Source organism: Hirundo rustica, chromosome 4 (genome assembly GCF_015227805.2).
Source record: "Hirundo rustica isolate bHirRus1 chromosome 4, bHirRus1.pri.v3, whole genome shotgun sequence".
Lineage (NCBI taxonomy): Eukaryota > Metazoa > Chordata > Aves > Passeriformes > Hirundinidae > Hirundo > Hirundo rustica.
Window position 1 is genome coordinate 47,963,115 of NC_053453.1, and position 24,184 is coordinate 47,987,298.

A 24,184-nucleotide genomic window follows, 5' to 3' on the forward strand; every position below is an offset into this window, starting at 1 on the left:
ATCTGAAAGAGCCCCACCTAATAAGCTGCATGGAAGTCAATTTATCGACCTCAGCACATGAAGTTGTGGTTGCAGGGTGTGTAGGTATTCATACCTGATGCTCAAGGCCATCCCCTGTGGCTAAAAATGGGAGACCAATGTGCTTTCTTAAATTTCATTTAATTTAGTAATCCAGTGCTTTATTCAGGAATGCAAGGAAGAGCCTGGTTAAAACAGGATTTTTATTTTGACAACGTCACTTTAACAACAAATAGGTGGCTGCTCAGTTCCTTTAGCAGGAGACAGCAGGTGCTCAGCTGGCTGATTTAGCAGCAGCCACAACTGCCACCACGAGCTGCTGGGTGCAGCTCACAGGCTGCAATTCCCCCAATGCACATTCCCATGGAGGGGGAAGGGCTAAGGAAGCCAGAGGAAAGGCAAGGGAGTGAGCTTGGGGTGAAGTGTTATTGAATTAATGAACAAACCTCACTGCCAGTTCCCTGGGACATCTTCAATGGACTGATGGACACCTGCATCAGCTGCCTTCCCCCAGTCTTGTCTGCACACCTTCCTGCATAAGGGAATTAAACCCCTTACATCCCTCCTTCCCCCTCAGGAAATAGCATGCCCACTTTTTACACGCATGCAACACGAGCAAGACACTGTGATCTTCCGAGACCTTCCCCAATGGCCTCATTTTATGGAAACCAGTGTCCTCAGTAAAAAACTAGAAAGCAGGAAGGCCATGTTGTACAGACTTGTGCCTACAGAAAATCAGGGCTATGGAAATGCGTCTTGGAAGAGGGTATGGTACAGCTAGAGGCCTGTGGCAGAGATTGTTAGAGATGACATTACAATAATCTTTAAAAATAGACATGTGCATGTGACTTTGTGATTTGATTTTTGTTGCAGTTTGGTGATTGTATTTTTTGAAACGTACAACATAAAAAGACAAAAATTTTGGCCATTTCCTTTACCTCACCCATCTTGCAGCAATCAAAGTTTTTTGTAGACTGAAAGACTATGAGAATCAATGGCCCAAGAAAATTTTATCTCCTGAACAGTGAGAAACTGAAAGCTGTGTTGTTAAAATGGAATGGGATTTTACCCAGCTCACAACAAATTCTGCATAGTCTTCACTTGATTTTGCTACTGTCTATACCAAGACTTGTATCTATTGAGATATTTTAAGCTGCAGAAAGGCAAAATTCTCTTACCTACAATTAAAGTATTAGAGCTCACAGAAACATCCATTATACCTCAGCAGTAGTTCTCTAAGGCCTCCAAAAAATTAAAACACAGAGCACAGATTACTCTTTATTGCAGCCTTAGATATATCAGGCTTGATGACAGCACCATTTTTAAAATCCATTGTGACAGAGTGAATGGGGGAAATAAACTGGCACAAGCCTAGTTTAGAACATTCTCTTTGGGTCATCTGTAAAGCTAATCTAGACCTAACACTATAAAGCACACTCAAGGAGAGAAACAAAATCCTTTCTTTTTTTTTATAAGCATACTGTCAGTGGAAGAGGTTTGAGTTAAAATAATAATATATGAGTTTATTAACCAACTGATATTGTTGGCTACTCAAGCAAAGAAGGACTTCAACAACTCAGAATTTACAGGGCTGGGAGCCCTGGGTTTTTGTTTTGTGCCAATTTGCATTCACTCATGCTCCTGAGTAAGTGATGATGCCATCAGCAGCTGGAAAAGTGGGTTAAGAAAGCAGTGGACACTCATCAAAAACTAGGTCTTGTCTGCAAAGGGGCACACAGGAGAGATAAGCTGAAGCACTTTAAGCGGATGGGTAAAATTACATAAAATACCTGTATGGACAGATTTATACAGAATGCAAATGTATCCCTGATTTGCCTGCTTCATTACTAAACCTATTTTTACCAAATCAGCTGAAAGTGAATTTCAGTCATAAGAAGGGTATGGTCAGATCAGCCAAGAAATTGAGTCAGGGTTGTCCTTTCAGACAGGTATCAGTAACTTACCATGTGTGCTGCCAGTCTTCTGCAACACAAAGAAACTTACAGTATCCTCAGAGAAATCTCCCACAAACTGTTTTTGTGGAACTTAAAAATCAGAGGGGCCAGTTTGGCTGGGAGTCAGCAATCTGGTACTTTGTCAGGGGCAGGCTACAGAGGGTGTCCCAAGAGTTGCCAGTCTAGCACTGTTTATTGGCTCCAAAATTAAACAGACTTCCAATCCTTAATATTCCCCCCAAAATACATCTTTGACCCTGTAGGGATGATACCTTGGGAACACCCAGAGAAGCTGCCACCAAGAAGAGGCATATCTGCTGTGGGACATTTTCCAGCCTCTCAGAAACAAGAAGCCAGGTGAGGGCTGCTGCCAATTCACACACCCTACTCCAGAACTGGGCAGTGACTCAAGAAAACGACTCCATGACATCCTCCCAGCAGTGACCTCACCTGTGCACCTGCCTCAGGAGATGCTAGCATGCCTTTATGGCTTTGATAAGAGATGCCTCACAGGCATTGGCTTCCTTACTCAGAGAAGGGCCTGCCAAGCCACCTGGGTTCCACACTGGGTGGACAGATCTCCTGTAAGTGGACACTGAGATATGAGCTTGTCACTGAATACAGGGGAGATACAGAGCTAGTACAGTAGCTGTTGCTTGAGGAACAACAAGTTGCTGGCAGCAGGGTAAAACCTAGTTTGGTGTCTACCTGATTTTCAGTCCTTCCTGCCCTAGGAATCACCCATCACCCTTGACTGGGATTTTGTAAGAATGAGAACACAAGGACAGAGAGAGGTGTCACTGCTCCCCCAATCCTCCTGCACCAGGAGTTGGCTGGGTGTAGACTCAACCCATTGTACCTGACCATATCAAAACCCTTCCAGCCCACCTGCCAATGTGTCACGAGCGCCATTCTCTCTTGGCAGTTCCATCTAATCAGCACACACCAAGTGCCAGGGTTCCTCATTGTTTGCTCTCACCAGGGCTATGCAACATTGATGTTTCACTGCAGCTCTCACTCTCCTCACAGCCCCATCAAGCACATCTCTGCTCTGACCTACCACCCCAGGCACCTGGCTCCTGACCCCCAGAACCCACAGCTGCCCCAGCCTGGCTGCTCCTCAATCCCGGTAGTGCTCTGCATGCCTATGGAACAGGAAAGCAGCAGAACCCCTCACTGCCCCAGGCACCCAGCTCAGACCACCAGTCTTATCCTGCCTGCAGCTTAACTGGGATATTAAGGCTGGAAGGAGAAAATGCCCAGCACCCGCCCTGCATCTCTGCCCGCCCCCTCCCTCCCGCGGCTTGCCACCATAGCATAAACCCTTTTGTTTCTCAAAAGTATTTCTCTGCAAAAATACAGCAATTATTTCAGAAAAATCTCTCCCCTCAGCGCTGGTAGAAATACCATAGTCTGATACAGGTGATGATTGCAGACAGTGGAATATTCCAGAAAAAAAGGAAGATTTGGGGAGGGGGAGGGGACGAGGTATCTGGGATCCAATCTTTCTTTCCCTGCCAATCCCCTCCGTCTCTAGGAGATTTCATTTTTATCAACAGGATTTCTGTGAAATTTTCACTCAATCCTCCCTCTCTCCCATTTCAACTCTCAGCTGAGCTCAAAGGTGCAAAAGAATAACGTGCTGCCACCCTTTTCTCGCAGGCTGGACAAATAAGTCCTCAGCTAGCCACATGGAAGCCATTAAAAATATATTAACATACCCAGCAGGGTCTGTCACTTTTTCTTTTCCTCCTCCTCCCCCCCTCTCTTCTTCTTAAATACAGAGAAGGATGAAATCTTGCCACAGTAACAAGAGGTTTTCATCAAGTCTCATTACCTCAAGCACAGCCATGCACCACAGCCCCCACAGAGAACAGCCTTCGGTTCCCGCTGTCATTAAAGGAACGAAGATCTTAAACAAAAATTAAATCCTGGACAGCATCAAGTTGGGAGCACATGAATGGATCAGGCAGGGAAGGGTACAAGAAAGCCAAGGGAGAGAGCAAGAGCAGAGCCACCAGACTCCACTCTAGCAGCTCGGGAGGGATGGAGCAGGTTAAACGTGTCCCACACAGAAGGGCAGAGGGAAGCATTTGCAATGTTTCAAGCCAGCATCAAGGTATGCTGTATTTCCCACACTTAGGGGCACAGCAACATCACGGAACATTAATAAGGCTCAGGGTGAAACCAGACCAGCAATCATGATAAAAAAAATCCCAAAGCTTTGTCTCGGCCTGTGATGTTCCATGAAAGGATGATTTTGCACACTTTGACACATGTCCATGTTTACTCCAGGGGATCCTCATCCCTTCCAAGCAGTACTGTGTCCCATGCATCCTGGAGCAGCACAGCACACCTTTAAGCTGCAGCAGCTGCTCTAAGCCTGAAGAAGGTGGCCGCTGGTGTTTGATAACTCAGGAGGAGGGTGTGAAGGCCTGAGGCAGCAACTCTACATTTAAACAAGGGATTTCTATACCAGGGGGTTGTTAGTCAAAGGGCTATCACGTCAAAGTGCTCTTAAACTATAGTTTTTCAAGTATTTCTTTGAGCAAATCTCTGGGTTAAGCAGCTTTCCTCTCCACCTTGGTTATTTTAATCCAGATCAATTCCCTGATCCAGTTCAATGTGCAGCAGCACGTTCAGCTGCACTAGCACAGCTGAACAAGTAGCTCAGAAGCAGCACCAGGAATTGCTGAAACCACCCTTGGATTCAACAGGCATGACACTTAATCCCAGGGGAGCAAGACATTGCATGCAAACCCCATGAAAACAAAGAGAAGATGGATACCTCATACCTGGTCAACAGAGAAGAGCTGAGTCAAAGAGGACACAAACTTACCAAAAATCCGGTGACAGTATGGCCATGTTTTACGCACCTCTAGACAAGATAGACATTTTATTTCTGCCATGGGAATGGAGAAAAGCAAAAAGCTCTCCCTTGTAAAATGGGCACTACAAGTCAGGAAAGGCAGAGCTTACAGAAGAACCAACAATGGCAAAGCACCAATGAAAGGTGGACAAAGATCTCTGAGGAGCAAGGAGAGGATAGGAGCCCACAGCTGGTGAGGAGTAAGAACTGTGTGGGAATACCAGAGAAATAACTCACTGGCAGAGCAGTGAGGAGCAGAAGACAGCCAGGACATGAACTGGAGGACACAGAGGGAGGATATAGAGGTTCCACGTCAGGCAGAGAGGAAAGGATCAGGAGAAACATTAGGAAAGCTACTTCACATCTCTGGTGTCACAGCCATTCTGGTTATGAACAGTTTAATGGGCCATTGTCCACACAGTTCATACAACCCCTGGTTCTGGAGTAATTACATCCATCCTTTAAAAAGACACCACATAACAAGGTCTACCAAAATTAGAGAAGCAGATAGAAGAGTACTGACTGTACTAGAAAGTGACTAGAAAATAGTGTCAATTTCATAACAATGCAATGCAAGTGAAAGATACATTTGCCTCTGCGGCACTGAAATGTGCTCTACTCATCCCACCTTGGAAAGGGAATGCATGAAAGTGAGGAGGTTCAGCAATAAAGAGAAGAGATCTGAAAAGCATCAAATGTTTTCATGAAGTCCACATGTGCAAAACAACAGCCATGTGCCGTGGAAGGAAGTCTTCTAGTGTCTCTATACTACGGTGCCGTGACCAGGACCGTGACACTGGGTGTATGCTGTTCTCGCCAGGAAACCTGTCCGTCTGCTCACAGCCAGCTACCACAACCTGCCCTAACTGCCACCCGCCTTGGAAGAGCCACTCCTTGAGGAGCGAGCAAGGCAGACTCTTCACCCACACCCGCCAAACTGGGTACACTGCATACAGAGTCTACATTGCTGAGCCTCATGGTTGGTATTTCCATAGCCTCACAGACGAACAGCTTGGCTGGGTTCCTCTTCCTTGCTGCTTCAACATAGCACAAACTCTGTCGTGTAAAAGAAATCAAAAGCTCTGCTTTAAACCGACTGCAGGAATATACTGGAGCCTTACCCACACTTTTGGATTTGACAGCAACACAATTAGGTCACAGGATAGCTGTAATGTAAGATTCCTTGGACTTGGCACTATCCAAGGTAGAGACACACACAAATGCTGCTTCAGCGTGTATTTCCTTACTTGCCAGCAGCTTGGAATCTTGAAAACGGACTCAGATGACAAGTCCATCTCACGTGGTCCGAGCCCTTTGGTGTGGGCTTCCAGATCTGCAACAGCAGCACTAAGGATAGTGGAGTCCGAGCCAAGGTACACCTGCCTATAGCTGAAACAGGCCTACAATAAACGCCAGAGGAGAAGGAGGAGCAAGCTCTAGGCAGCCCACGCAAGGAAGGCACCGGTATTGATGCAGGCTAAGATCATCCCAGGGACCAGCAGTCTGACACCCATGATTAAAGCCCAATCAAGAAATGTTTCCTGACAGAAAAGTCTATCAGGCTGTGGAACAGGCTTCCACGGGAAGTGGAAGAATCCTCATCCTATCCTCTGTAAGGAGTGATGGGATGGGCAGTAGGGAATCCAGTCCTAAGACTGGTGAGATTGCCTGCCAGGGAAAGTCTAATAAGTGCCCCAGGAGTAAAACAAACTTTAAAAATTTCCTCTGCCCCCCCCCTGCAAAACAACTCCTCCCCAGTTCTGCTGATACTGCTGCTTGCAAGGCAGCACTATGGACTAAATCACTGTAGTCTGGGTCATTTCACATATTTGGAGGAACGGGGCCTCTAACCCACAGCAGGTAACTAATGAACGTTACAGCATGGCCCTGCCAATGGCTGCACCCCCAAAACCAATGGGATGATGGCAGCACAGGACAGAAATGAGAGGTGAGGAAATAAGAATTTCTTAGTCCATGCTACAGGCATCCTTATACTAACTCTGTGTGTGCATGAAAAAATGCAAAGAAAGGCAGTCGAGGATGCAACTGGGATGAAGGGTGTTTACTAAACTATGATTGAGTATGGTCAGACCTGTTTAATAGGATATGGTCTAATGTATATGGAGATTATCTTAGTTTACAGCAGACAATGTCCCTGTTAATAATACATACAATATCAAGCAAGTTTCTGACACACTGGACTGACACTAACTTAAATGTCTGAGGTCTGATAGACTGTTTCAGTTTATACTTTATTTAACATTTAATTGCAACCCTTACATATTTCCTATTTTTTTGAATGCGAAAAGATCAGCTTGGTTTTGAACTGTGTATATCGATAGGAATGCTTACTTTGCCATATTTAAAGCCAGCAGATGCCTATCTTCTGTTCGGTTTGGGGTTGAGTTGTTGTTATGATTTTTTAAGGTTTTGGGGTGGTTTTTTGTGGGTTTTTTTGTTTTGTGGATTTTTTTTCTTCTTTCTTTCTCTCTTTGTTTGGGGATGTAGGGAAAAGAGGTGTTAAGGGTTCACAAATTAATGTTTCACAAAGTTCAAAATTAATGTCCCAACTTGTTATACACTTCCTCTCTCCCACAACACTGGTTGAAGAAGCTACCCATGGCTGATACGACTCATGAAGCTCCATATGGTTCTGCTTCTCCTCAGCCTAACAAATTTTGGCATTGCTCAGATTTTCCTCGTCCTGAGGAAACTGGAAATTGTTGGAGAGATTTCCAGCGATTTCCAGTTTCTCCTTCTTTCACTTTTACAAAGCTCCCATGGTGCCATCTGTGAAAAACCTATTGTAATGGCAAAGCATAAAAGCAAACTTGTCTGAACACCACTGGTAGCGTGGAGTTTTTCATACTGTATTTAGTATTGGTAACAATTACTAACATTGCATTGGAGTTGATGGACTTCAGTAACCTCAGGGCACCTCAAGCTCAGCTCAACTTACACAAGCAGCAACAAATGTCTGTGCCTGACTAACAGGCTAGTAAAGTTTTTTAAGGTAGAAAGGCTTCAAAACAGATCATCTTTTTAATGCACCCATGAGTTGACAACAGTCTGTACAATTATCACAAAACACTAAAAAAAAAGCTTCCACTACAACTGGGAAGTGACCATGCACACACTAAGTACCCTGTATGCACCATAACTCAGCAAGTGCTTTTTGCAGCTCCCTTCTACACTCAGTCATGAAGGATATAGATCATTACAGCCCCCAGCTATAGAGCTTTAGCTCAGAGAGTAGCAGCTCACACTTTCAGCTCTGGAGATCCCCAGTTCAATCTGTTGCATGTCAGCCAAGAGGGCAGCTGTCATATAATTACAGCCACAACTTGGCATGTGAAAAAGTAGGGAGAGCGAACAGAGATCTTATTATAGAATTCTAGTTGCAACCTGCTGAACAGCTCCCTATTTAAAGTAACTTCTTGTAAAGAGAAGGGAGAGGGGGCCAAAAAAAAAAAAAAAAAAAAAAAAAAAAAAAAAAAAAAAAAAAAAAAAAAAAAGGAAAGAGAATCCTCCAACCCAGCTTCCCAATTCCCTCTGTTTTATGAAGCAAACCAGTGCTGCTTCGCAGTCTTTTGTTACAAATGCATATGTACACTAGATGAAGTACACAAGTGCAGAGGCAGGAGTCAGTTACATCCTGTTTTCTTCAAGCTGTACATACAATCTCTTAGGAAGATTAAACAGAACAGAGAATCCAGGAAAAGAGCATGTTTGAAATGCAAAGGTACACAGCATAGTGAAAAGTTCACTCTCAAATTAGAAGTTATTTTAGTGAGTGAAACATAAAACAACAAAACCAAGTTTCATCTTAACCATTGATCTTTCTCCAGATGCTTCTGCAGAGAGTCATTTTTGAGCCAACCTTTCTTCCAAGCCAAGACGGACAAGAACTAAATTTGAAACAATGTAACCCAGTTTAAAGGAAACATAAGTTTTCCCCTGTCCTAATTTACAACGTAAGATGTGCCCACAGTATGTATTCTATCACCATCTACATGAGCTGTTGAAACTAAGTTGTGCACTGTTTCCCTTGCCCCCTCCCTCCAGACTGTCTTCTGTTAATGGCCCATCAATGCCCTGCTGCATGACTCATAGGTAACTCCCTCCAGGAGTTATCTCTGTTTAATGGGCAATCAAGGACCCATTGCAAAGCTCATAGAATGATATCAGCCCATTGTGAGATGCTCTGCCCAGGGGGAGGAGCCAAGCATTCCCACCTGGATATAATCTGGGATTTGGGACAGCACAGGGAGCCCTTACCCACTGGATTCCCAGAGGACAAGAGCTACCAGACCTTTCTATGGATCACTGCTTCAACAAGACCACTTCATCTGGACTGCTACCACCACCCTAACTAACAGGGTGTCAGGTTGTACTCTGACTCTCAGTGGTCTTTTGTACTATTGATTTTGTTTTGTTTTATCCTTTTTTTTTTTCCCCCTCCTATTAAATTGTTTTTCTGACTTGGAGTCTCTTGCTGGTTTTGCTTTCAGGCCAGCACATCCCCAAAAAACAATTCTAGAAATCTATTTCAAGTTTAAGACACAGATTCGTTGCCAAACATTCTTTTCTCCTCGATAGTTCCATCTATCCATCCATCCATGACCCAGTGGTACAAAACCTGTGGGTCTCCACTGCCTGATGCGAATCAACTATTTTGGACCAGGAGTAAAAAATGGGAACCAACTCTCCAACTTCCTGAAATCTATTCACCGACTTGTTAAATACCACTTAAATGGACCAATCTGCCCTCAAGGACAAAGGACTGGTGAAACGCCTCAATTAGTTCATGCATTCTACACCACTGGCCCTCCAAAGCTCCCTGAAACATGCTGCCGTACTTCCAACAAGATTTGAAGAAGTACCTGGTCTCCAGCCAAGCTGGAAGGTGTTCAGGTAATTGCTAATGCCAAGCACAAACCTGCAACAGTAAACTTCAGAACAAAAGTCAGCAACACCTTCTATTTAAACCAGTTGAGTTCTTTGGTGACATCCTCTCATCAACTTTGTTTCTGAAAACCCTTTTTCATTTGACTCAGTTTTCTGCTTCTCCCTTCAAGCAAGACGTAAGGAAAAACATAAACTAGCTGACCATGTCCTTCCCTTTAGGAGAGAGTAAGGGAGAGAATCAAGGACAGGAAGCCCAGTTTTGAAGAAAGTTACATGCAGCTTCAGCAACACAGATGCAGCAAAACCCTGGCTGGGCTCATCCCATAGGAGGAACCCATAAAAACTTCACCTTCCACTCACATCCTGCAACCAAGGAAAGCTCACAAACATCTGAACCACACTTGTCCAACAAAAGCAGTACAACCCTATGCAGAGACAACTGAAATGAAATACCATTATGCTATTTTCTGGTATTACTTCTGAGAATTCAGCATTGCTAAAAGGTTCCAGATAGACATGTTCTGAAGACCCAAATCCTCTGCCTACCTTGAGAACACATGCAGAGGGAACATACATACAATTCTCATCTCCTCCAGCCTGTCAAGGCTGAAACGACTGACAAAGGTCCAAAATGAGGAGCACATATAAATTATTAACATTGCACTAGTAGTCTCACTGTTGCTGCAGCAGTCTAAAGACTTAAGAGAAGCAGGCTCTGCAGGGAAATACTTTACTTCAAAATCATCTATTCAGGAAACTTACAAAGGAGAAAAGAATCACTTTGCAGCACACCCTGTCAAACCCCTCAGTTTCAAGACCCATTATTTTTAAAGCAAAAGCAATTTTAACAAGAACAGGAAATTGATTTGAAGCATAAGAAGCTTCAAATTTCAAGTGAGCAACACTGGAACAGCATTACTTCTGGATACAAATCCCAACACACAGATCTTCCCATGGCTGACCTGGGAAGTCCATCCCACTTCTGAGAGCCAGGTAAATTCTGTTTCTGCAGCTTCTCTGCTGGAACAGCCAAGTGGTGAGAAGATGATGGGGAGCCATGCTCTACCAATTGGAAGGGAGCCAAAAAACCACTTCAGTTTGCTTCTTGAATTGCAACCTGTGCTTTACACCCATGCAAGGCTACAGATTCACATTCCCACCAAGCTTTTATTTCATTCTAGATCTCATGCTGTACCTGCTGCCACAGTAGCCACATGACCACAAGCAGTACACAGACACAGCTTCTTACTGATGTATTCACCTCCTCTCCCCTGTTGGAAGGGGAACGTTTTATGCGGGGGTATTAGTCTGTTTTGCACTAATTTCAAGAACTAGGACAAATGACCTGAACTTCGACATTTCTGAAAACAAAAGTTAAATTATTTTCATCTTTCTTAGTAATCAGAATAGATTTACTTTTCATTTAAAACATTAAATTTCCCTCCCAAAATATCTCAAGTAGTTACTGAAAAGTTTTCTTTACCAAAGCCTGCAAAGCCTCAACAATATTAACAACATTTTGAATTTAAAGAGGCGCAACCCTGCTCCATACCAGCAACACCAAAAAAAGCAGTCATGTTTTCACACAATGAAGCAATTAATTTTTAAACTAGTACTTGCTATTAAAAGTTCTCAGACACTGATGGGGACAAAGAAAAAACAGACCCTACCCCCAGCTGGATGGCATTCCTCTCTTTGGGAGCAATGTGGTAACATTTGATCGACGCATCTGATCCATTCCAAAACTCCAGGCGTTGTTTTAATCATCAATGGGTAGAATCCTATTAATTTTCAGGGAAAAAAAAAAAGAAAAAAAAGAAGAAGAACAGAAAAACAGAGTAGAATATGGATACAGGACACAGAAAACCTCACATTTGTCTAGCAGATCCAGCTGATTTAGCTAGATCCACAATAATCAACAAAATTGAAGACTGAGTTGATGACAGAAACTCGCATCTACCAGCATAAGCCCCTTTTTCTTTTCCACCCTCTTTCTCAGCTCAACCCAGTGTCTCAATACAACCTGGAACATTAGTCCCATACCAAAGGAAAATGAAATAAGAAGAAGGAAAGGAGTGGGAAGAGATAAACCAGGGTAAATAGGGATAGCATGAAAAGCCCATTGGCATGCAACCAAGAACCTGCACAGGCCCTTGCTACAGCAGAAATCAGGTGATGAAGCACATACAAGGAGACAGTGGCAGTACCGATGTGAGAAGAAGGTTCAAATGTCCCTAAGCTCAGGGGGTAAGAAATGGCAGCAGAGCACAGCAGTGAGCCCCAGCACACACAATGAGCTCAGCCTTCAGCAGCAGCATCAGGTGACTTGGCTTGGTGTCTGCCATGATAGGTATTTTCAGTATATCAATATTGATATTGTATTGTACAAGCAATATCGTGTGAACCTTCCACATCAACTAAGGCTTCCCAGTCTGCCCATAAATTTATCAGGCTATCAGCCAAACCCAGATCCACCAATACAAATCACTTTTGCTCTGAAATAAGCCTCCACTTAGTCTTGCAACAAACAGTCGCTCCTGCTTCAGTGCAGTGCTGATGAGAACTGCAAGCCCTAAGGACTCACAAAATATAAGAGGCAGCACAATTCTAAAGGAATTTATCCATTCCAGAAGCATCCAGAAGGTGAGCATCTGACCCTGCCAGCTGACACATCAGACCAGCCCACATTCCATGCAATTGAACCTGGAGTCTGATACCCTTCCACTAGAAGGCGAAACCTGGCCGAATGGTCAGCAGAACATCAGGAAAATACTCCTGGTCTTGGTGACCAGCTGCCTGTTTGGGAACACAAGCTGTACAAAGGTCTTCAGACACTTTGCTGTTCCTTGGTTGTCCCTTGTATCTATTCTGTTTGCAAGTCTCAGGAGGATTACCAGCAGAGAAGTGCTAGGTGAGGAAAAGTAGGAAAGGCAAGAAAAAGCTGATGTACTGCAAAGTGAAGGAAGCAGCAGATGGAATTTTACAGTAGGAAAACTGGTTGCTAGAGTGTAGAGCAGAATCTGGGGGGAACAGAAAGCTGGCCACAGAAAAGAGGCAGGCAAAGGCCTGCTATTACAGGGAACAGGAAAGGCCTGTTGCCTCGGGCTGATAAATCAGATATTGCTGCCAAAGTCTCACACCAGCCCCTAAAGCCTCTAGCACTGACTGGGGGGGCTCAGCAACAAGCAGGATCTGCCACAAGTATGCCCAGCCAACGGCTGCAGGTAGTTACTTAAGGTATCTCAGGTCCAGACCATTAAGTGCCCTGATGACACAGACCTTGAATTCCACACGACAGGTCACGTGGAACTCACCAATGAGAAGGATACTCTGCACAATGAGAAGGATACGCTGATTTGCCCAGCCTTGGCAAGGACCACACAGCTGCAGCTCATGCCTCCCTTAGGCTCCTCAGAGCCAGCAGCGGCATTCCCAGCCAGCCTGCCTTTGTAATCAACACCCCCACCCGCCAGGAGGGCCTGAACCCTGCACCATCAGCTGTGAAAGCACAAATCCACCTCATGCTCTAAATAATTAAACTCTGTGGGAACATCAACAGATTCATAAAACTCCCAGTCATTAATGGGGGTCAAAGATGAGTGCTCTATTTTTTTTTTTTTTTAAGAGTGCTTTGATGCGTGGGGAGAGTGGTGAGAGATCTTCATTATTCTTCTCTGGTACCCGATGAATTTCTCCTTTCTTGGCTATCAACACCTCCTACTTCCACCCGAACTCCACACCATGGGCAATCATCCAGCCAGAGACAACTGCAAGGTGTGCTTGGATGACATCTGTGCTAGCTGGTCACCTACAAGCAGGGAAGCAAGGGGCCTTGCCAAGCAAAGCCAGGCTCTACCAGAGGCCCAGCCAGTGCTTACTACAAGGTTTGGGTTCCCCCAGGGCCAATGCAATGTTTAAAGTCCTGCAAACCACAACCTCACACACCCTCTCCCCTACAGCAAGGCATGGAGCAGAGCACAAGGCAGTAAGTAAAATGTGTCATGATTATTAGCTTGGGCTCAGAGCCAGAGCTGGGAGCTGCCACAAGGGTAGGGAGTCTCCCTGCAGCCCTGCAGGCCAGCAGGAAGGAAGTGTAAGTCTGTCTTGGTTTGGAAAGACAGGTGTCTGCTAGGGAGGGCAGGAGCCTCCCTTGGAATGGAGAATGCAAACCCGCTCCCTCTGAATTATTATAAATTTGAAATTAAGGGGCTCTCAGGCAAAGATATGAAAATAGGAATAACAGTTCTTTACTGGTACGTATAACAAGGCAAACAAACAATAACTATGGCATTAACAAAACAGAATTAGGACAGCCTTCTTGGCTGAGATGGGAAGGGATGGAGGAGAGGCTTTGCTTCACAAAACCCTGGGGCTGTCTGATCCCGGTGCCCCTGCAGGACTCTGAGGAGCACCAAGCTGGAAGGGCAGGAATGAGCTGGAAGGGTGGATGAGATGTAGCAGAAGCTCCGCGGTGGCAGCTGGAACTGCGGGATGTCCCGGCAGGACAGGGGGTGCGGGAATACAGCGCAGAAAGACCCAGAGCGCTGCCGAAGCAGCGGCGGCCCGGCTCCAGCAGGGCAGGAAAAGGCGAGCTCAGGGTTCCCGGACGCACGGGCTGATGGTGGTAGGTCTCCCTAGGACTGGACTCTAGCGATGACAGTGAATTCTCCCCGCAGTAAGCAACAGCTTGACCCGATGCCGAGAGCGAGAACCCAGCTGCCCCCAGCCCCGTCCTTTCTCCTGCCCCCACGACTCGCGGTATCTCCCCCCTCGGAGAGAAACTCCCAGAGACAAAAGACGTGTAGCCGGATGCTACCCTCCTCTCCCGACTTTGGCCACTTCTTTTGTTTTGCTGAAGTACCCGTAAGTACCCAGTAGTTAGTTTCCTAGCAACTCATGGGGAAAAAATTCCGTAAGTTAAAAAAAACCAAACAAACAAACAAAAAAAAAAAAAACACCCAACCAAACCACCACTACTAACTTCCACCAAAGTCCCCTGACAGGCAAGGAGAGGCACCAGCACGCACCAGGAAAGGCAAGTCACAGTTGAGAAAAGGTCACAGAACCACCAGTCTGACCCTTCTAGCCTTAAAATACGCATATATATATATACACACACACACACACTCTACATTCCCCTGATCCATACCAGCCTTGGAAATGGTTTTTTAGACTTTCCATCAATGAAAGCCTTGGGTGTAAAGAAAGGAAAGCAGGCAGTTTTGGGGAAAGGATCACCACAACGCAGAAACACCCCAAGCAGCAGGCACGGATGTCGGATGCTCTATCGGCAGCTCCAAGTCCAGCTTCCACCAGCAGAGCCTCTGCCTGCTTTCTCTGCTGCATTTGCTTTGTGTGGAAGAGAAGCCTCAGACTGAAAGTGACTCCATGATCTCCGCTACTGTGCCAAAAAAGTGAGTGGCGTCGCAAGGCCAGTTTCTATTTATTAATCATAAACAGAACTGACAGATGCCCCTTTTTTCAGGTCACTAGAAACCTCCCAACAAGGCCCAATACTTGGACATTCAGAGAGAAATTAGATTTACACACAGCATCAGCACTCATCTTTTCCACCATGGCAAAAGCAGCAGCTGTTACTTCCCTTATTCTTGGAAATAAGGGGGGGAAGTAGCTAGGACTCTTGAGCCTTGGCACCTCTTCCTTCTCACCCTTTGGCTACCAGGCTCCTGTTACAATTCAGGATAGAAGTGCTCCACAGGGCATTCCAGGGGACTGAGCCATCCCACGTGGCTCAAAATGGCAGACAGCGAAGAATAGGATAATTAGAAAGTACAACAGCAACATATAAAAGCAGCCTCTATTACAAGAAACAGTTCTACGGCATGGTTAGATCCATCACCCCATATGCCAGGTTGTGGCAGTGCCTCAGGAGCCTGCTGCTATTATCTGTTTGCAATCACATTTCAGCCTTTCTGCTTAATGCTCAAAAAGCAAAGCTAATCAGATTTGCTCTCTCTTTCTGCTTTAATGTGTCCAGTTCCCAAGCATGCTCTGCACTGCTTCAATTGATGTTCAAGTAACACTAGCCAGGAACATGCAGTGCAAAAGAAAAATCAAATGGAATTACCTATTAATTTTAGTCCTTCTTTGCACCTATTTTGTCTAAAATTTCTTTTACGTTTGATCTTTGCAAACAAAAGTCAGGAAATTCACATTTCCCCCTTTACACCACACCCGGCTTCCATTTGAGTTCCTTTCTTCAAGCTGCTCCTCCAGTGGTATCTGGGCAATTAATTACAGCACAGACTTCTCAGGCTACCCTCTTACTCTCTGGAATAGCTTTTTAAAATATTTGCTGGCTAGGAACCTCCAGATTAGGATATCTTCTGCTGGCACTGTAATAACCCCTCTTTGCTAATCTATCTAAAATGACCATCACATACTCTCCTACTCCCTCTTCCTCCAGTACTATTTAATTATTACAGTCCTATATGGGAATTATGATGTGCTCTCAGCATTTCAGGCCTGAGGACAAAAAGGACCACCCTCCACCCCCCCCCAAAAAAAAAAAGTTGCTTTTTTTTTTACTGCATTCCTTTGCACTGCAAAGGGCAGCTGGAGCATTGCTGGAGTCAGCTACAATACCTGGACCTTTGCTAGAACAACCATCACAAGAGCAGATAAGATGCCCCTGGACACAGCAGATTGCAAGAAAATTCAGCAAAGTGATGTAGGAAGAGACTGGCTTACAGGAACATCCATCATCATGAGAAGAGTCACCCATTACAAGTACAGTAGAAGATTTGCCAGAAAAACAACAATAAAACAAACAAGCAAACAAGAATCAGCAAGTATTTACATGAGAAGAAAAAGAGATGTAGGTGGAAGACAGATCTGCCAGGATACATATCTCTATCTAGGAGTGGAAAAAAGAGAGACTGCAGAGATGAAACCCCAGACAGCCCATCAGCCCATGCATCTGTACACATTCCCCCCTACATCAGTCAGAACAATAGCAGCTCCAGAGAATACCCCGATTATCCAAGCTCCTTCACGAACATCTTCCCCAGAGGCTGCATGCATGTGGCAAAGGAATGGAAAAAACTCATACCTCTCAATGAGATTACTTCCAGTATTTTCTATAGTGCTCCCACACTTACAAATGTGTCTTAAAAAAAAAAAAAACCAAACCTGCAGCTGGCTTATAAATGTGTCATTTAAAAAAAAAAAAAAAACAAAACCAAAAAAAAAAAAAAAACACAAAAAAAACCCCAACAAACCACACCCCACCCAAACATACTTTTGAAAACAAAGACACTTTGTACTCACCATATCCAGTGGCATCATTATTTAATACCAATGCACTGATTCTTTCCTTTTTTCACTCCATCCTTGGAACACAAACCCACTGTAAGAGCCACTCAATGTATAATCTTATCATGCAATGCAACACAACCGTACAATAACCTTTCTGTTGCCATGTCTTCAGCTACCAATGAGAATAATTTAGGTTTAATGCTTCAAAAACCCAACCCAACGGCAATACAAAATGAAACAAATCTCTAACTCTCAAAGCTGGAGCAAATTCCCTCATCCCTCCCTATGACTCTCCTTATTTGAAAATGGCTGCACAAACATTTCTAATTTGCGCACCACAACAATTGCAACCTGTCCCTCCTGCCAAGTACAGCTGCTGGGTCAGCCCACACATGCACAGGCTCACTGCATCCTGCTGCCTCTGGCACACTGCTCTTCACTGACATAATCTCCACCTTCAATGCTACAGAAAATTCACCAGACAAGCACTGTTTCTGCTCCTTTAGCTATAAGACAACTGCTGTAGGCCAACAGATGCCTCCATCTCATCTCCAAACGCACACTCCAACCTGCACTGTGCCCCTGCTAAGCAGCTGCTTGGGCACGTGTCTCATTGGGCACACATCCTCACCGCAGCCAGCATGGGTTGATGCAGATACACCAAAACATCAGTGGCAAAGCCGAGGCAGAAACGCCATCCCTGCCAGTCAGCAGAAGCAAAGTTTGCCTTGGCCAGCTCCCATGGAGCCTGAGCTTCGCCTCACCCTGGGCTTCATCACATCCCTGGAGCAAGATGGCACTGTTCTACAATACCACAGCAATGTCCCACAAGCCCTTCCCAATTTCTCCTAGTGTCTGAAAATGTGTTAGGCAGTAGCACCTGGAACGACTGCAAGCCACAGTTCAGAGAAGGAGAGACTTCCTCCAGTGCCGCGGTACCCAGTTCCAGGTCCGGCTCACCACGGCATGCAGAAAATTCTTCAGACGTTTCCTCTCCTCGTCATTTACCCCAGACCACCTGGTCCCACCAGCTCCAGGGTCTCAGTCCATTCAGCTGCCATCACCAGGTTTGGGGAAGCTCTTTTACGAACTTGACCTACAGCTATCCCACCAGGCAGTTTCCTTTTGCCCTCTCATAAAAAATTATTACAGATACTATTTTTTGAGCCTGTTAATAATAATAATACATTAGCCTAATAATAATTCGTAGACTCACAGCAACAGGCTCTCAGGAACTAGAGTATGTCTCCAATTCTAGAGACAGTGAAACTCAATTATTTTCCCGTTTTTCCCCCCTTTTGAAAATACTGCTTGGGAATGAAGTAGGCATCTGCAGGCACACGAGTACATCTGAGCGACAGAAGAGGTGCAGGGGGGAAGGGAGGGATCTGAAAATGAAAGCTGAGGGCGAGGCTTCGCATTACAACTGAACCAGGATAATAGGTCACTGCTGCCAAAAAAGGGGGGGGGCCATTTTCACCTTTCTTTCATTCCTTACCTTTCACTGCTGGCAAAACAAATTTCACCCCTCCTTAGCGGCAGCTCTGTTATGAGCCTGAACCTGGAGAACAGGTTAAGCTCTCTGTCCCAGGAGAAAACACTTCACTTTTTTATGGTTTTGTGCAAGTCAGCTTTCTGAAAGCTGAACAAGCTGTATCCACAAGGCAAGGAATATGGCCACAGAGCCAGGAGCAAGGTATGATCACCCCTCTTAGGAGGAGCAAATGGTTAGATTGGGTCAGCCACAGCAGGAAAATCCATCCAAACCCAGATAAAACTTCAGTTTCATCCAACGAGGATACTGGTCAGCACAAAACAAGCAGCCTAGCTGAAAAGCCAGCAACAGAGGTGTTTGCTAATGATCTTAGAACAGGCAGTTCTACCTATTAGTAAAGTGTCCATACCAGTAGCATTTATGAAGGCAGCCATGCAGATAAAAAACAACACTAAAACCGAGCAGACCCAAACTACACAGAAATACAAGAGGTACTGCAGGATTTCCAGTAAAATCTTCCCTGTTTCTAAACTGGACTCTGTTATTACCAAGCAAGATGGCTGCCTTCATGTCTATTAAAGAAATGTCTGTTTTCATTACAAACTTAACAGTTCGTTTCAGGGTGCATTTTTCTTTTCCCATTAGCTTCTGCATCATCAGATGAACAAAAATTATGCTTTTCTTTTATTAAAAGAAACCAAGCCCATATTAACTCCACTGTCTTTATTTCTTTCTATCTCCTCTGCTCAATTACTAGAAGCAATTTACAGACAATAAATGTAACTTCACAGCTGCCTGTATGAAGTATTCCCTTCATTTTATAGATGAGGTTACAGGCTATAGAGAAATTAATATCAGCAAGGTCTACTTCAAAGCTGGATGAGCAAGAGGAACAGATGCACTCTTAAAGAATGCAGATCATGACTGTACTCTAGTAAAACCAGTAATAAAGGATTAAGAATGTTGCCAGTTAGATATAAATTCTTTGAATATATCTACTTAAACACAGTAACAAACAAAAGCTTGCTTTGAGGTTTTGCTTGGGTTTATTCTGTTACTATTATGAACAACATTATGAGATTTCAGATATGCCACTCACAGACCAAACATCCTCACTTCACTAAGTCAACACTGCTTAACTGCTTACCTCATGGACTCAGAGGGTCTCTTCCTGGTGCATGGTCACCAGAAATCTGCAGCTAGGAACTCCATACATAATTTTAATCGATACAGATAAGGAAGCTAGGAGAGAGTCCAGTATTTTCTGACATAGCCTCATGGGCTTTGGCAGCGTTAGGAGAAGCAAGAACTGCTGTCTGTTACAGCTGCCAGCCATGGCTGTGAAAAAGCATTGAGAGTAACAACACTAAAGGGGGGGGAAAAAAATAATCCAAAGGTGCAGTTTTGCGCAGGCACTCTTCTGATGATAACTGCTCCTTAAGGCTTAATAAAAGTGCTCAGCCAACTTGTCTTCTTCCACACATTATCAGAGCTCAGAAACAGCACCTGAGTCTAGTTATACAACTCAGAAGGCACAGCTTCTCCTCAGAAGCAACCATCACTGGCATGCAGGTACTCCAAAGGCTGAGTCATCTCAACAGGCCCTTCAAGGGAAAATAATCCTATTAAGAATTGGTATGTTGGTATTGAAGGCAAAAGGGAGTGTTAATTTTGGCAGTTAATTACACTGCTTTCACTCCATCCATTTTCTACCAAACCTAACACCTGTAGGTTAGTAAATTCACCACGTTCTCCATCCACCCTCAAGGCCCTTTCTTGACCCTAATCCCCTCTTTAGCTAGCAACTGCCTGTCACTACCCATGGTTCCTTCTCCCTGGCTAACACAAACTAGTATTTGTTCAATCACAGAGCTTGAAAAACTAATTTAGGACTTAGGCCTTCATTTCTAGCCTGCATACAAATTCCTTCACCTAAGGACAGGCTACAGCACTCCCCCTATCCTAAACTCTTCCAAAGGGGTGGACTGAGAAAGAAATCAGTGGCTTAGGTGGAGAATTTTACTTTCGAGACTGACAGATCTGTTGTGGAGACTGATCCACTGATACTTTTCTATATTTGAAACATATAAAATGCCTAGAATTTGATATCTGCTTTTTAATTAAATTGAAATAAGTAAATCACAGCCTGTTGCCATGGAGAATGAACAGACACAGCCTCTTGACTCCAGGGCAGGATCAAGCAGGAGAGGCAGACAAGGCTGCGAAATTAAAAACACCTATTTTAAAGCAAACGGTCTTCATAATTAGCAAAAAATGTGGCATAGGGAAATAATATAACCATATGGCAGGAAGTGGTTTTCAAGGTGAACTACAAAGACATTTTAAATAAATGAATAAACTGCTGGAGCTGCTGGGTCACCCGTAGAATCATATATGCAGGACTAAATGTGATTTGAAAAATACACCAAAAAATAGTAAATAGCCCTTCTTTCACCTTCCTACCTGTAGCCTGCATCTGTGTCTGTTCTTATTTTTAAGGACTCGTTTCAAGCAATTAATGCTTGCACCTATTTGCAGTTACCAGAGTGTCATCAAATTCAGACATTTTCAAAAACCGTGCAGTTTACCCTGAAGCTGGAACGAAGTTTATGGGAATAAAACCTTTTATCTATTACTCAGTGTCATCATACAATCTTGGTCAGGTCATCAGAACGAATAATCATTCCTGTATTTGCATCCTTGTTATGACTTCCATGACAAAGTGACTTTGGTAGGAATTTGCCCTCCACACACCATGTGCCTGATCCTGTGCTAGACCTGTTAAGAAGCATAGCTCAGAGAGAGTCAAAAGGTAACTCTGGTTTATCAGTGGGAGGCTGATAGCACATCCACACTTGGCCAGTGGACAAGAGCCTTGCACGCTCCCTTCGCAGTTTGTCTGGAGCACAGGACATCAAAATATTCCACCCCTTTTAAGACACTTCTGCTCTGCTCAGATCTAAAAGGTACGCAGCAAGGAAACACCCTCATCACCTTTTTGAGCCCAGCCAGGGCAAATCTGAGCAAGACTGTCTAACAATTTCCAAGTGAGCATGTGGCCAAAGTGCATCAAATTCATAAGAGCTTAAAATGCTTGAAATAAATTGTACCTAATGACTCAGTTTCAAAAATGTGCTGTACATTCTTTAAAAGGGAAGGGACAGAGAACTAACTCTCACTTCAAACCTCCCATCCACCCTAAAGCCAGCCTTTTCTCCTATTCCATGAAGACGCAGGTTGTCAGCCACAATCATTTGGTCTTCCATAGCAGTTAATGACCCACATGAAACAAGTTCTCAAGGTCTCAAATCAGACCCCTGCAACATAGCTAGTTGGTTATATTAAAAACCAGTCACATTCTCAGGCCTCAGCAGCACAACTTGAGCTGGCTATTGACAAGTTACCTTCTGTTTTCCACGATGACCAAGAAACAACCGCAAAGTGATGAGAGTTGGGACAGAAATCTTGGGAAAAGAAGGAGTTGTAGAAAAATGCACAATTAAAATTAGTATCCTCTGTTTTCACAATTTTGCCCAGTTTTGGAACATTTGCTGCTTTAACTGAAGTCACACTGCTTAAAATATTTGGTTTCCATTAAAAATAAACTCCAGGACCAAGTCTGCATGAAGATAGGCATAAATGTGCAAATCTGGTTCACCCTGAAGGACACCAATTCCTTAAAAATGCTGGAGCGGGGGCAGCATATGTGAGCTAATTCATAATTTTTGAACAGTCAAGGCTAACAGCATCTGCCCAACTTCTTTGCTCATGCACCCCATTTCTTTCCAAACCCTGCAGCGAGAGGAGCTGTGAAACACCCCAGGACACAACAGCCGTACTGGAAGGTGCTACACACCCTTGGCTTCCTCACTGACCAGCACCTTCCCTGGCATGCCAACAGTTTCCTACTGCTCAAACCACAGTCCTGCAACACCACCCAAACGCAAATGGCTTTGCCAAAAACTGTTTCTGCCCTCACACGCACCTGGCACATGGAGGGCAGCAGGTGGCTTGTTTCTCCCTCACCTCGTAGCTCTACTTATGTTTAATTTTGACTTGAAGATATTTAACACAATTATAAAGGCTGGCAAGCATCTCCCTTTGAAAGGAAACTGTGTTTTCTTATCCATCCACACAAGCCAAGATAACCACGCAGAGCAAGACTTCTTCCCAGGGTCACTCCCAGTTGGACAGAGCCAGGGTTTAGGAGAACCTCCATTAAAACACGAGCCAGTGGCCACTTGGCATATGAAGGAAGATGCTAACTATGCCCAGGAGAGATTATTTTTGCATCACAGCACACTGGGTCACAAGCCAAAAATAATTTTTTTAAAAAGCCAACAACAACAAAAAACAACAACCGAAAAAACACCCCCAAAACCACCTAACAACCAAAACCAAACAAAAAACCCCTACACCATCCCTCATACTGTTCTCTTCAGCAGCATCACACTGAACCATTCACAAAATAGAGGGGCCAAGCACCCTGCCTAGGCTGTCCACAGCTCCTCATTCTCATCACCCGTGCCACGGGGCCAGCTCTCTGCAAGCCCCTCCTGCACCCCCAACAAACATCCCCCGGACTGCCTTCACCCACACACAAACTCTCCTGACATCTATGCCGCCGGGACTCCTTCAAGCCCCACAGCCCTGGCAGAAGGCTCCCCAAACAAGCAGAGGCTTCAGCTGCCAGCCTTGCAGGGGTATTTTTCCCCCGGCGGTGTGGCTGTCCGGTCCGGGCTCCCAGCGGGAGTTTCCAGCCCCAAACCTCGGCGGCTCCGGGAGCGTGTGGCACACGTGCGCGGCCACCGATGTCAACAACTCCCAGCCACCGGGCAAGTCCCGGGGGCCGGGGAGATGCCTACCACCCCAGCAGCAATCTGGTCTGGGAAAGGACACTCGTAAGCAGGACAGCGCTTTAACAAAACTAAAGATCACCTTAATATTATGCTTAACAGCCAGAAAGGTCACGACGTGGAGGTTCATAAAGGGGGGAGGGGAGGGAGATGGGTAAGAGATGGGGAAGGAGAGGGGGAAGGAGGGGGGTGGCAACGCACAAACCCCCACTGTTTTAACTGTTTGACTGCCGTAAAAACCCGAAATAACACGAAGAAACTGGAGACTGACGAGACGCACAGACCCCCACGCGCGGGGACTGCCCAGCTACCCGAGCCCCCGCCCGTTCTTCACACGAGGGAAGGCGGCGGAGGGACGCGAGAAAGGGAGTATGTAGAAAGCAAATAACACCTCCATCAAACGCCGCACACGCCGGGGTCACACACACACACCCCCACGCCCCTGCCGCCGCTTACCTGTGCGGGCCGGCGGCCCTCAGGGTCCCATGGCAGACCCGTCCCGTCCCGCGGCGGGCACGGGAGCTCCCGAGTCTTTGTTGCGCGGAGGCGAACGGGAGCGGATCCTGTCAGCTCATGTGACGCGGCGGGCTCGGGCTCCGCTGCTCCTCCTCGCCGCTCTTCCCTGCCCGCCCTCCGGCAGCTCTCGGCGCAGGCCCCGCAGCCGAGAGCGGGTCGCAGGCCCGACTGGCTGCTGGCGGAGCGGCGGCGGCGGCGCAGGAGGAGCCGGCCACGGGGCGGGCTCGGCGGCGGGGCCGGGCTCGCTGGGCTCTGGCAGCGGAGCGCTGCCTGCCTGGAGAGGGAGGCG

At 45.4% G+C, this 24,184-nt stretch overlaps 1 protein-coding gene across 7 annotated transcripts in view; it reads right to left on the reverse strand.

Annotated features, from left to right (window-relative positions):
• Positions 1-23,966, reverse strand: part of TCF20 (transcription factor 20) — a 137,404-nt gene extending 113,438 nt beyond the window's left edge. For 3 of the 7 annotated variants that reach the window (XM_040061561.2, XM_040061560.2, XM_040061559.2), the window contains exons 1-2: positions 23,836-23,948; positions 11,416-11,531 (exon numbers count right to left, since the gene is read on the reverse strand). In XM_040061561.2, the coding sequence (XP_039917495.1) occupies positions 11,416-11,517 (102 nt within the window). In that variant the 5' untranslated portion in view covers positions 11,518-11,531; positions 23,836-23,948. Of the gene's footprint in view, positions 1-11,415; positions 11,532-17,040; positions 17,103-19,670; positions 19,802-23,835 lie in introns of those variants that run through there. The other 4 variants (XM_040061563.2, XM_040061562.2, XM_040061564.2 and 1 more) reach the window with 4 other exon arrangements.
• Positions 23,967-24,184: the final 218 nt, after the last annotated feature.